Source organism: Cricetulus griseus, chromosome 7 (genome assembly GCF_003668045.3).
Source record: "Cricetulus griseus strain 17A/GY chromosome 7, alternate assembly CriGri-PICRH-1.0, whole genome shotgun sequence".
Classification (NCBI taxonomy): Eukaryota; Metazoa; Chordata; class Mammalia; order Rodentia; family Cricetidae; genus Cricetulus; species Cricetulus griseus.
The window spans coordinates 89,942,161-89,955,753 of record NC_048600.1 but is presented as its reverse complement, the minus strand read 5'-3'; the positions used below and the strand labels follow the sequence as shown (position 1 = coordinate 89,955,753).

The following is a 13,593-nucleotide window of genomic DNA, read 5'->3' as shown; positions in this document are numbered from 1 at the left end:
CATAGGTGCCCTGCTTTCATTTTATAGTTTAGGAAACCGAAAGCTCAAGTAGTTGACATAATTTACCAGAGACTAGTGCATCCAGTGGGACCAGGGCTCCATTTCAGCTTGGGATCTTGTGATGCTTAAGCCTGGGTAGTGCTGCCAGGCCCCTCTCAGTTACCCTACTGGGTGAAGCGCTGAGAGCCCAGCTGATCCCCCACTGCTGGGGATGTATACAGTTTTGGGGGGCTTGCATCTGCCACTGTAGATAAGGCGCACCATTTTTTTATTTTTTGGTTTGGTTTGGTTTGGTTTGGTTTTTTTGGGGTTTTGTTTGTTTGTTTTTGTTTTTTTCGAGACAGGGTTTCTCTGTGTAGCTTTGGAGGCTGTCCTGGCACTCGTTCTGGAGACCAGGCTGGCCTTGAACTCACAGAGATCTGCCTGCCTCTGCCTTTTGAGTGCTGGGATTAAAGGCGTGCACCACCAACGCCTAGCTTAGGGGCACCGTTTTTTAGCATCTCTTTGTGCAGCTCCTAGTTCCACTTGTAAACTCCCAAGCACCTCTGGGTTCCAGGTTGGTATTTGGGGTTGAATTGTATAGTTCTGAAACCAGAAAGGACAGGCAGGAGCAGTGGGAAACAAAGCTAGGCAGAATCACTGTTTTCCCTTCTCTCTCAGGTTGGGGCTTGGGCTTTGGGGCTGAGAGGGTCATCTGTAAGTGAACAGAAGCCATGTGGAAAGATTGTGGCTTCAGAGCCTGCATTATTCTGTGTTTTCTTTACACTTTGTTCCTCCTCTGGGAGTGGTGGGTACCAGGGTAGAGACTCAGCAGCCCAGCGCCTGCAGAGAGGACAGTGACTGTCCCCTCCTGTGCATTGGTGCCGAGCTTTGCTGCCACCACTTCTAGCTGCGGGTGGAGCTCCTGTCATATATGTGGGAAGTCATAGGGCTCTGGTGCTCTGTTCCTTGTCTAAGCTGGGAAGGAGACAGAGTACCTTACTTGGAACACTTCCTATTCTCTCCAGGCCATGTCCCATTTCACACTCCATCACAGTTTCCTGGTGTCTTCCCTGGGGGACTGCATCTGACTGGCCTGGCCACCCTATGGTTCTCATACCTTCCCTGGTCTCTCTTCTCACGCTAACCTGCTGGGACCACAGTTCATGAATGTATTTCTTACCTGAAAACAAGGCTACTCCAAAAATCATATTTATTCAATAAAGGTATGATAATCTACGGGTGCCCAGGGCACTGTGGGTAGGTGTGTGGGCCCAGTCAGAACAGTTCTCTGCCCTAGATACCATGAAATTTGGAAGGAAGGAGGGAGGAAGAAAAGAGGTGTCTGATAAAAATAATGATTCCAGCAGGTGTTAAATTGCCCATGAAACAAGCATGGTAACAACCACAACGAGTGTTTGTGATATCCCATTTCTTTAGTTAGCACTGAAGAAACTGAAACAGGGAGGGTATTTGAGTTTGAGGCCAGCCTGGACTCAGTGAGTTCTAAGCTAGCCAATCCCTAATAGGGAGACAGTGTCTTTTAAAAATAAAAAAATGTCCTCGTAGATGACACAGAGGTGAGCTGCTGGGGTCAGAGGCTCTGCCTCTCTTCTTTGTGTTCTCTCAGGGGCTCAGAAGGGTCCCTAAGAACCCAGCAGACTCTTACTCTCTACTGCACCATTTTTTGTTGTTGTTACTGAGTTTTTCCACTGGGAGGTGCTAATAAGGCCAGAGCAGTTTTCTTCCCATCCCAGAGAGGATGACCTTGTTCACCTGCCCAGTAGTCAGGTGCTGGTGTGATAGGTGGTCCAGACAGCCCTCTCCTGCTGCCTGTGTGGCAGGAAGAAGTAGAAGACGACTACACACACCTAGCACACCATAGTACTTCATAGGAAACTCAGTCTTCTGCACTGCCTTGTGATGTGGCTCTTATTCTGTCCCATCACAGATGTAGGCCCCAGGGGGCACTAATGCTATATAATGTCATATATGACAGGGCAGTGTAACCATGATGAGCCTTTAGTACTCTTTTTGCCTCTTTTGAGGCAGTACTCATTATGAAGCCCAGGCTGGCCTTGAATTTGCAGTCATCCTGCCTTGGCCTCTTACATGCTGGGATTACAGGCTTGAACCACTGTGCTTGTCTAAATTTTAGCCCATGCCATGTGACATTGGACATTTTAGCAAGCATCATTCCCCTCTACTGTCATATTCGGAGGGGCTTCTGAAGGAACCAAGTAACAGTTGTGACAAGGTGAACTGCTATGCTATGCAGTGAACTGCTCTGGGGCTGAGTTGCGTTTGAATCCCTCTGAGATGTAAGCACCACTTTGTCTTGGTCTTCTGCCTCTGGAGTGCTGGTATTACAGACCTGTGCCCCTTACAGACCTAGAGTTTGAATAAAGGAAACATATTACTCATTTAACATGAATGAAAACTATGTGCCTTGTGTTACTTTGGAGGTTGAGGCAGGAGTATTGCAAGTTCCAGGCTGGTCTGAACTTCATAGTAAGACCCTGTCTCTGGGGTGGGGTGGGGTGAGAGGATAAGAAACAGCTGTCTAGCATTTGGATAGGTAATGAGCATCTTGTTCTTGGAAGGATCCCAGAAGAGCCTAATGACTGAGGCAGAAAAGAGATTCCTTCCTTGGTAGTTATCTTTTGGATTGCCTTTTGCACTAGGATACCACTTCATTGACTGAGTTCTACAGGAACCATTGTCTTAGCCTGAGCCCTCTTTTTATCTAATTATTGGGAGACCTAGGCCGATTTATGTATAGCCTAAGCAGGTGCTCTGTCACCAATCCATGTCCCAAACCCCAGATTCCCCCTATACAGAGGCCATCCATGCAACATCTTTAAGAAATGCACATGGGCGCTGGAGAGATGGCTTAGTGGTTAAGAGGACTAACTGCTCTTCCAGAGGACCGGGGTTCAATTCCCAGCACCCACATGGCAGCTTACAACTGTCTGTAACTCCAAGATCTGACACTCTTACACAACATATAGACAGGCAAAACACCAATGCACATAAAATAAAAAGAAATACACAATAATGTGCAAGCTAGGCGGTGGTGGCTCACACTTTTAATCCCAGCACTCAGGAGGCAGAGGCAGGCGCATTTCTATGAGTTCCAGGACAGCCAGGGCTACATAGAGAAACTGTGTCTTGAAAAACAAAACCAAAGAAAGAAAGAAATGTACCATATCCCCAAAAGAAAGTCATGTGACTTTTCGTGGGATCTTAGGGAATGGATCTTGGAGGAGGTAGAGGTAAGGGAGCTGTGTAGCCAGCCACTGAGTGTGGAAAAGTCCTTAGAGGTTTGAGAAACAGAATGGTCTGGTGTGGCTGAGTTATTGGGTCCCTAAGAGGTTGGAGATGAGTCTCTGGTGCCTCCCCCCCCCAACCCCATGTTCCTCCTCCACGGAACACCTGCTAGAGGAAGAAGGGGAGAACAGGTGTTGTTTACTAAGTGCTTAGCATAGTTCAGGTGCTGCCCTGTGTGCACCAGACCTCTGGCAGCCCCAGAGATGGTGCAGTAACGATCCCCATTTTATGGGATCAGACACACTACCTTTGCACAGCAAGGCTGTTCACATTTTACAGATGAGGAAACCAAGGCACATTTAAATGCTTTGTGCTGTGTTACAGAGCTGGCAAGAAGCAAAAGCTAGAATTCAGATCCAGAAACCAATGGAATACATACACATTCTCTCCTCTCTCTCTCTCTCTCTCTCTCTCTCTCTCTCTCTCTCTCTCTCTCTCTCTCTCTCTCTCTCTCTCTCGTGTGTGTGTGTGTGTGTGTGTGTGTGTGTGTGTGTGTGTGTGTGTGTGTGTGTATGCATGTCCTCCCACACCAAGGTGTGATCAGAGGACAACCTTGGATATTGGTCTTTGCCTTCTGTCTTCTTTGAGAGCAGATCTCTTTTACTGTTTTCTGCTGTGTATGACAAGCTAGCTGGTCTGCAAACTTCTGGAGACTTCTATCTCAGCCTCCCATTTCCCTGTAGGAACATGCTGGGATTACTGCTTCAGGCTGTTGGGTAGGCTCTGGGGATCCAAACTCAGATGATCAGGGTTGTGGAGCAAGCACTTAATTCACTGAGCTATCTCCTGAGTCCTGAGTATTTTTGTTACGTTTTCTTTTATTTTTAATTTATTTAGTCTTATTTTTTTAACGATGTTTTGCCTATATGTATGTCTGTGTGAGGGTGTTGGATCCTGGACAGTTGTGAGCTGCCATGTGGGTGCTAGAAATTGAACCTGGGCAGTCTGGAAGGGCAGTCTGTGCTCTTAACTGCTGAGTCATCTCTCCAGCCCCCTTGTTAAATTAAAAAAAAAAAAACCACTTTATTTCTTTAGTGTGTGTGTGTGTGTGTGTGTGTGTGTGTGTGTGTGTGTCCATGTGTCCATGTGTCCCTGTTTGAATGCGCTTTCATGAATTATGTGCCCCACAAGTGTGCAGGAGTTCATAAAGACCAAAAGAGGGTGTTAGATCCCCTGGAATTGGGGTACAGGCAGTTGTGAGCGTGGGGGTGCTGGGAACTGAACCCAGGTCCTCTAGAAGAGCAGTAAGCACTCTTAACCATTGAGCCATCTCTCCAGCCCCTGATTTTGTTAATTTGTTTTTACCATATAAACAATGTTAGCTTATACCCAATAGCTTTATGCTGTTGAATTCTGTATGAGTTTTGTTTTGAGACAGTATCACACTGTATGTAGCCCAGGCTAGCCTTGAACCTGTGGTAGTTCTGTCTCTGTCTCCCTAGAAGTTGACAGCCATGAGCAACTCATAGCAATCTTTTTGAGTGTTGTCTGCTATGATGAAAGTGAAGGCAGAGGGAGGAGCAAGCGTATGGGAGGTGAGAGTCTGGTTCTTCCTGTGGCTCTAGTGACTCCACCTGCCTTGGCACTGCTCCAGGGGCCTGCCCAGCTCCCCAGCCTGGTGATGGGGCTTGAGCTTCTGCCAGGGGAGTTGGATGAATATCTTCAGGCCAAGGAAACTGCAAAGGCCTGGAGGTGGGAATGTGCCTAGCCCTTTCTTGAGTTATTGTCACCAGTGTGATGGGTTGAGTCATCAGTGAGGAGCCAATGGGCCAGCTGCCCTTGTATGGTCTGAGTTAGTGGCTTCCTGTTGAGCACAGAGTGAGCAGTGTTTGAGAATGAGTGATGTGATGTCAGATGAGGGGTATACCAGAGAATGGTCATGCGACTCGCCTGGAATCCTCCCACACCTTCCCTGCGGCTATAATGGTGAAACCCAAAGCCTCCCATCCTGTCATACTCAATCACTTGATTCTTTGCTGGCCCCTGAAGCTTCACCACCAACCTCCAACTTGGAATATGACTCCACAAGACTATCTCCCAGTCTCCATCAGTGGCCTGCCCATTCATTGTTATTTTACTTTATTGTGTTCTGAGGCTTGAAGGTAAGGACTTATGTGTGAAGAAGTGTTCTACTACTGAGCTACACCCTTTGCCCTTGTTTCTTTGAGACAGAGTCTCCCAGTTTGGTTTTGAACTTGTAACCCTCTTGTCTTAGCCTTCCAAGCACTAGAATTTCAAGCATGTCTTGCCATGCTCAGCTAGGGCTGAGTTTTCATGTCACCTCCTACTCCCCGGAGGCTTCTCATGTGAGGCTTCCCATGGCTTCTCATTTATTACATCAGATGCACCTGCTTGTGCCCTCCCAGCTCATTCTAAATTCCCGCCATAGCACTGTGTGTCTGTGTGGGAGGGGGAGCAGTTATACAGCCTTGAGAATGCTAAGCACTCACTCTGTGACTGAGCTACACCCCTGCCTCCACATTTCTTTTTATAACTTTATTTTCTCTGATTACATACTCAAAATTCTCACCGATCAGAAATGCATCATCTAGTACGTGAACACTCACATCCCGCAGAGAACTATTGAGAGTTTATTTCTTCTCATTTCATTCTATATGTAGACTATGTATTAAAAAGAGATCATACTATTGGTAGGTATCTTGTTATTTTACTTGGTGCAGACTAGCGTGCCTGGAATTAAGATCTACTGCATTCCTTTTGGGTTATTTCATTCTATGGATATAACAGAATGCAGCTAGCCAGCTCCCCTCTCCCTCTCTCTGCTTTTTTTTTTTTTTTTTTAAGTGGGATATAGGGGAGGCAATGCTGGGGATTGAACCCAGGGCCTTGCATATGTTGGGCAAATACTCTGGGTTACAATTCTAGTCCTAATCAAGCCACTTTTTTGTGTTGTTTTGAGATTAGGTGTGTGTGTGTGTGTGTGTGTGTGTGTGTGTGTGTGTGTGTGTGTGTGTGTGTGTGTGTGTTAGACCACTGTGTACTCAGGCAGGCCTGGGACTTGAACTCTTCCTGCCTTTGCCTGAGTGCCAGAATTACTAGTGTTACCATCACACCAGATTCCACTTCTCACATTTGGACTCTCAGCAGTCTTCGCTGCTGTCTCCCTTCAGTGGACAGTTTTATACCTTCATCTCTGTGCCCTTCTAGCAGTGCTTTTTTTTTAAACAATTCCCTGGAGTGGAATTGCTGAGTCAGAGGGTGTGAACATTTAAAAATCACAATAGCCATTTCCATGTTACCCTTTCTGGAGTTGTACCTCAACAGCATAACTAAAACGTGCCCCTCCCCATCCTGCCTTTTCTTTGGCACAGCCTCGGGAGTCAATCACATGGGCATTCTGCTCCTGAGACCATCAGCTCCACAAAGGGCAGTGTTCTCTGTTTGCAACTACATTCTGAATGTGAGCACAATGCCTGATATACAGTAGGCAGTTGATAAGTGCTGGCTGACTGAGTTGGTAAAGGAGTACGGATGGAGATTGAGCGTGAGGAAAGCCCTCTGTGTGTGTGTGTGTGTGTGTGTGTGTGTGTGTGTGTACTCTGAGCGAGAGAGACAACTCGATGCAGGCCTTGAGTTGTGGACCTAGTGGGTGTCAGAAGTCTTGACTGGTCCCTATTGCTATAGGAAGTTCACGGTCCTTGTGTCCGCAGTCTCCATTGGTACCATACTGATATAGGAAACTCATGGTCCTTGTCCTTCGTGCTCTTATTTCAGCTGCCTTCTGTGTACTTGTCTCTGCTTCTTTTCACTCCTGCTTCCTGAAGCTCCTTAAGAAACTGTCCCTAGGGCTGGGGTGTGACATAGCTTATACAAGACCCCGGGTCCCAATTTTAGTGCCAAAAAGGAACGAAAGGAGGAAACTTTTCTTTTGGGCATTCCTCCCTTTGCCTGGTGCTCTTCCTCCCTGTTTCCAGGTGCTATTCAGAAGCCCACCAGGTTCCCTTCTCAAAGCCTGCAGTCTTCAGCTCTCCACACAGTCTCTGTCCTCTCACCCCCTTGCTAACTTAATCAGCAGACACTCTCAATGAAGTTTTTCCTTGGCGTGGATGCCCTTGTTCATTCTATCCTATTTTTCATGCTTCCCTCACCTCAGTGGTTTGAGTACACCAGTGGTAGGGGTTTGGTCACATATGCCAGGCCTCCTTGGGGTGTGAGTGCACATGTGCCAGTGAGCAGATAGATGGACAGGTGGGATGAGGAGCCCCAGTGCAATGTTTTTAGGGCAGTATAGGTGTGAGGTGTTGCAAAGCCTAGTTGGGTTGTGGTTCTGAAGAGGGCAAGATTGAAGAACCAAAGAATTTAGTAAAAGGGATGTGTGGGGCCATGGGCACAAAGAGCCACAGATGACAGCCCACTGATGGAAGTTGAAAGGCAGAAGGGGAAGCTGGTGTGGGGAAGAGGAAGGACTTAACTGGTCTGGATTTGAGGAGCTGAGGGGGGTTGCTGCTCTGACTTCCAGGTGAGGAGCTCCAGCTGCCTATGCAAGTCTCAGGCCTAGAGGTGGCAATGTATGGCAATTGGCAGAACAGTGAGATGGGATCAGTTCTCCAAAGGATGGGTACGTGGGGCTGTGAGATAGGGCCATGACTTCATGTGTACAGGGGGCAGGAGGAGAGATCACCCTAAAACACTGTGTGGTTCCAGAGACCTGAAGACTTTGAGAAAAATCAGAGGGTTCACAGTGGCTGTTTCCCTGGAGAAGATGGTCTGAACTAGGCTGAACAGTCAAAGTAGGGAGGAAAACTAGGTCTGGGGCCTTTTTGAATATTTGGGAGGGGAAGGGAGGGAGCACCCTGGGGATTTGTGAGTCACTTCCCCTCCAGAGGGAGGACTGCAGGCCTGTGAGTGGAGCCTCTGTGTCCACTGAAGGGGACATTCTTGTTACTCACTGGAATTTCCAACCATTTGGAGTGGGTGGGGTAGTTTAAGCCTTGGATATTTGGGGAGCAGCTTCTGTGAGGTTCAGGGGTTTAGGGAAGAAGTGGGTGCTGAGTCTGCTATGAGTAGGAGTGTGGAGAAGGTACAGTACTCTAAAATTAGACTGCTCCAAGGTATTTCAGGTTTTCTTGGGTTGGCAGCAGGGACACAGAAAGACCCTGTAGTCCTGTGCTGCCTGCTTCTCTGACCCATTTGGGCACTGCATGCTGCACATGTAGAGCCCACAAGGTAAAAGACAGAAGAACATAAAACATTGGGCCCTGAGCTGGCACACTTGGACCCTAGGGAGTGCCATGCCTGGCTGTTCCCAAACCATGGGAACAGCCTTACCCTCCCAAACCAAATGAGGAATTGTGGCTTAAGAGGGCCCTCAGATGTGTCTTGGCTATTTATAACTCAGCCAGAGCAAAACTGGACTGAGAGAGAAAGTAGTGGATAATGGGTAGAAGATGTCTTTGCAGGACCCTGGTGGGACAGACCCGGACTGGCCCAGGCCCTAGAACTCATCACACCTCTCAGTCTGTTTCAGTTTTGGTGACAGATTAGAACCTGCATCTGGTGAGGGCAGGTTTTCTGTTATTGACAGAATGACAAGAGCCTCTCCCAGACTTAAGAGTTCCAGAAAATTTTTTAACGAGTGAGATAATAAACTATATCAATTCCCTTTCACCTCCCCTCCCCCTTGGCCTTCTACATGCTGCTTCTCAGCTAAGGTGCCCAATGGAGTAGAGAGGAGCTGACATGGTAGGCCCCAGCTGGGACAGTTCTCCTTCCTTTGGAAATGGCCTCAACAGTTTGACTCTGCCCGGTGGCCATATGGTTGCCACTGACGAGTGAATGTGTTGTGCATGAAAGGCTGGTCATAAAGGGCATGTGAGGTTTTGATGGACGGATTCAGACACTGCACCACCTGGTTGGTGGCATCTGTTACACAGATTTACAAAGATAAAGTGGTAGGTTGGTATATGAGGCTGAATTTTATTCCAGGCTGCCAAATCTTCTAAAGAAGATGGGTCAGAGGGACACTAAGGGGAAACTCCTCCCATATAACCACAGCTAACAACCAGTTGCAAGAATAAAGGCAGTGTGGCCATCCTTAAGCCTAGCTCAGAGCAAAGATGTGGTTTACAGTGTGCTGCGCTTTTTTAAAAATGTAAAATTACTTGCTTTCATTTTAAAGTCAAGACATTTTATTTAAACATTCATATTTTCCCGTGTGCATGATGACACAAGATGAGGCAGAGACAAGCAGTTCTCTGAGTTCCGGGCCTGATCTACACGGCTGGTTCCAGGATGGCCAGGGCCACAACGAGAGACTCTCTCTCAAAAACTATTATAGAGAGCTGGAGAGATGACTCATTGGTTACAAACACTTGGGACTGTAACTACTGTTCCAGGGGATCTGTTGCCTTCTGACCACTGCAAGCATGAGACACATATTGGTGTACACACACACACACACACACACACACACACACACACACGGTGGGGGGGGAGCAAAACAATCAAACATGTACAGTAAAATAAAAACAAAAGAGCAAACAAGTCTAGCTTGGCTACATACGGAGATCCTGCCTCAAAACAAAACTAAAACCATAAAGAATACAGATTTTGCTAACTTTGAGTCTGTGTTGCCTGTGGGGAACATTACCTAGCTGGAGCCACGGTAGTATCTTCAGCTCCTTTAGGCCCTCCGTGACTTGGTGCTTGCCTTACCTGAACTTTGAATGAGTGCCAAAGATGTCACAGTTGCCTTGGCTGTTGAGTTGTGAATAAGTTCCTGCAACTGGCCCTAGACTCCTCCCCCATGGGTGTGTGTCTCCTAGGGTCAGGGCACTGGGATGTGAGCCCTGCATGAATTTGGTTTCGGGAGTATGGAAAACCCTGGGGGAAGAGTGAGAAGGAAGGTGGCATGGAGGGTGGATAATGCCACCTGTCCTAGAGTGTCCTGGCCTTGTAGAGCTGGCTCTCCTCTTGTGTGGCACGGAAATACTCCAAGGAAGTGGCATTGCTAGCAGTACCTGACCATGATGTAGCTTGGCCCATGGTGCCCAATGACACGTGCTTAGGACCCTGTCTGGCACTGTGCTCCGGTTGGGCATGAGACAGACTAGTCCCCTCTTGTACATTCTTGTTCACTCTACCGTGGTGCAATGGCAACTGCGGTTTCTCACCGGCAGTGGGCCTCCCCTCCGTGAAGGTGCTGGAGCCTGAGACCGAGGTGCGATGGGGGCTCTGACTTGTGATGATCCCACGGGGACGTGGACTGAGTGGATGAAGGGTGGCTTCTGGGGGAAGCCGTTCTCCTGCTCCCTCTTGCTGGAGGGCTCCGAGGAGAAGTTGTAAATAAAGCTTGTCTCTGGGAAGCAGACCTCCCCCCGCGCCCGCCGGGCCTGTCTGTGGCCTCCTCCCTCCCTCCTCCTCTGCTCCAGAAGCCTCCGCCAGCCGCTCGCCCGCCCGGTGACCACAGAGGGAACCAGCAGCTCCACCTCGCAAGTCAAGACGTGCGTTTCCTGTGCATTTGGAGCAATCAGGCCTCCGGGTCCAGAAAGGGCGGGCTCTGTGTGGCGGACAGCGAAGCGGCGGGCCTGGGACGAGCGGAGCGGCGGCCGGGGAAGAAACGGACCGCGGAGGGCGCTGGCTGCCGACCCTGCCCTGCGTACATCCCGCGAGTGGCTGCCTGGAGGCCCCGCTTCCCCTTTCGCAGGGTGGGGACGCGCCGGAGGCGGGCCCGGCGCGCAGGACGACTGGAAAGCGGCAGCAGGAAAAGGTTTATAATGGAACCTTTCATCGCGAGCCGGTGGCCAGGTGCCAGGACCGACTCGGCGGAGGCCAACATGCTGGTGTAGGCCTGCCCTGAGCTCTTCCCCGCCCGCCCGTCCCCTGCCTGCCTCCCTGCTGGGGCGCACGGTGGCTGCTGCGCTGCTGCTGCTGCTGCCGCCGCCGCTGCGTGGACCCTGCTTCCTGTTTGCCCTCTGCGGCTCTGGCTGCCATGGAAGAGGAAGAGGAGGCAATAGGCTTTTTGGACAAGGTTCTGGAGGATGAAGATGTGTTTCTCCTGGAGGAGTGTGAACTGGGAACCCCGACCAGCCCTGGCTCAGGGTCCCCCTTCTTGGTGGCTGTGAAGGTGGGAATGTGACACGCCCTGGATGCTTGTGGGGAGGGGGCAGGGCTGGCAGCTCTTGACTGATGCTGAAGCCGTGTTTGGAGAGAAATGGCTGATGTGTGCGCAAGCCTCATGGCTGAGTGGAAGAGCCTAACTCAGCATGAGATGGGCTGGTACGTTTCTGCCAGAGGATTGAGGGCTGTGCTCTCTCAGCAGCTGTTCTTGAGGGAGAGGTGGAGTGCCTGCTTACCCTGCACCAGTTGTCCTTAGGGGCAGTGACTGCTGGCTTTCCCCTCAGTCAGCTGTGTTAGGGGATCTTTTTGGCAGTGACATGAGTCACCTGGTAGCCTGTCACTGATGTGAGTCTATTGCCCCCAGAGGAGCTGGCTGACTTGAAACTGGTGGGCAGTAATTCATTGTTTCCGTGGCAACCAGAGGATAAGGGCATTTGTGAAGTATGGCCATGGAAGCTACCCCCTTTCCAAGGAGGAGACTGGCGACTTGGTGCATCTTGACTAATGCAAGTGGCCATTTAGGAAGATCAAGAATCTGAGGTCACTTGGGCTTTCTTGAAGGAAAATAGCTGAATCAGCTGGAGAGGGGGCGGGACAGCAGTCAGGTAGGTGAGCATTTTCCCCAAGGTGGGCATAGGTAGGATTGGCCCACTTCCTCTAGGGTTGTAACCCACAGCAGAGTAGAGCTCCTAGAAAAGTAGATCCAGGAGGGAAGAGGTTGTGCCAGTACTTTTGCCTTCTGTCCTTCCTTTCCCTAGGGGCACAGCTCCCCCTGGGAAATGCCAGCTCTGGCAGGAGAAATACATTGGTCTTTCTCTCACCTGTACCTACCTCTAATAACTCTAGGCACAGCCTATCGTTTCTCTCCTCTATGCCTGGAGGGAGGGCCTGTGAGGACTGTAGACTGTAGTAGGGAGTTAGACACAGCAGAGCTAACTACCTAACCACATGGGCCACGAAGGGTGTGGTGTTCAATACATTACCAGGACTAGGTGTCTGAGACTCCCTGAGTCTTCCCTTACCATAAGATGATCACAGCCCTGCCCTACCCACACTATGGTGTGGATCCAAGAAGGAGCTAATGGAGATTAAAAATAGACTGCAGACCCAGGTTAGGTAGGTGGCAAATACGTGGGGTTGGGGTGGAGCAATGGCTGCAGGCTCGGGGTGGGAGCTGCAGTGGGATCCTGGCACCTCATCTCTATTTGGTAATCCCGTGCTAGGTTAGAGCACCAGGGTAAGTCATGTCCCTCCTTGGACCCACAAGACCTCTGTACTGAGGTTTTGGCCAGCCTTTCCACCAGTCTCTTTATGATCCGAGGAGCATTCTGGGAGTTCAGGAGTCATGAGATGGCCAATCTGTGAGGTTCCTAATAAACCTTCTCTTAGAAGCTCTCCCAGCACAGGCATGAGTGCCACTCATGGTGCCTCCTGGGTCCATCCTGTCTCTGGGTTGTGGAATACAACTTCCTTGTGCTCACCACTGACCACTGCATGGCTGGGACCAGTGAGAATTTTTGGAATGACTGAGGTTTGTTGGGATATGCAAAAGCTATACCAGATTCCTGGCTTTATTTCATCTCAAAGGTGTTCTTGATAGGTGGCACATGGTTGTCAGAGGGGTCCTGAATACATACCATGCCTAGAATCATCCTTCCTCCCAGGTCCATGTTGCCTGGATAGAGCCCTTCCTTTACTTTCTTTTCCTTTCCCTCCCTGTCCCTGGAGTTAGCTTCAGCCTGGGAGCATCTTGCTTATCTGGAACACCTCTCCAACACCTATTTCTTCCATCAGGCTTGGCCTTAGGTAGACCCAGGCTACAGAGAAGTGGAAAGCAAGCCCATCAGTTCAGTAAGTGCTGTCAGGTTGTGCTCTAGCCTAAGCACTCAGCCTGGCACCATGGAGGAGACAAGTGAACAGGGCATGGTCCTTTCTCACAGAGTCAAGGATCAAGTTCATAGGGGCCAGGAGAGTGGAGAAAGAAAGCAGTCAGGCTGTGAGATGCATTCTGATCAGACAATACCAGCATCCAGGTGTGGTGGTGACTACCTGTAATACTAGCCTGGGGGGACGGGGTGGGCATTGAGGCAGGAGAAGCACCAGGAGTTCAAGGCCAGCCTGAGCTACATAGTGAGTTCCAAGTCGTTATAGGTTATGAGTAGACTCTGTTTCAGAAACATAAACAACAACAAAAAGGCCCCCAGT

The 13,593-nt window shown here is 49.6% G+C and overlaps 1 protein-coding gene across 5 annotated transcripts in view; it reads left to right on the top strand.

The window, feature by feature from the left end:
* The window catches only part of Abr (ABR activator of RhoGEF and GTPase), a 201,001-nt gene that overhangs the window by 110,067 nt on the left and 77,341 nt on the right, over positions 1 to 13,593 (top strand). Inside the window, exon 1 of one of the 5 annotated variants that reach the window (XM_027426700.2) lies at positions 11,116 to 11,395. The exons of 3 other annotated variants lie outside the window; for them this stretch is intronic. In XM_027426700.2, coding sequence (XP_027282501.1) covers positions 11,261 to 11,395 — 135 coding nt within the window. In that variant the 5' untranslated portion in view covers positions 11,116 to 11,260. Of the gene's footprint in view, positions 1 to 11,115; positions 11,396 to 13,593 lie in introns of those variants that run through there. One more of the 5 variants, XM_027426701.1, reaches the window with a different exon arrangement.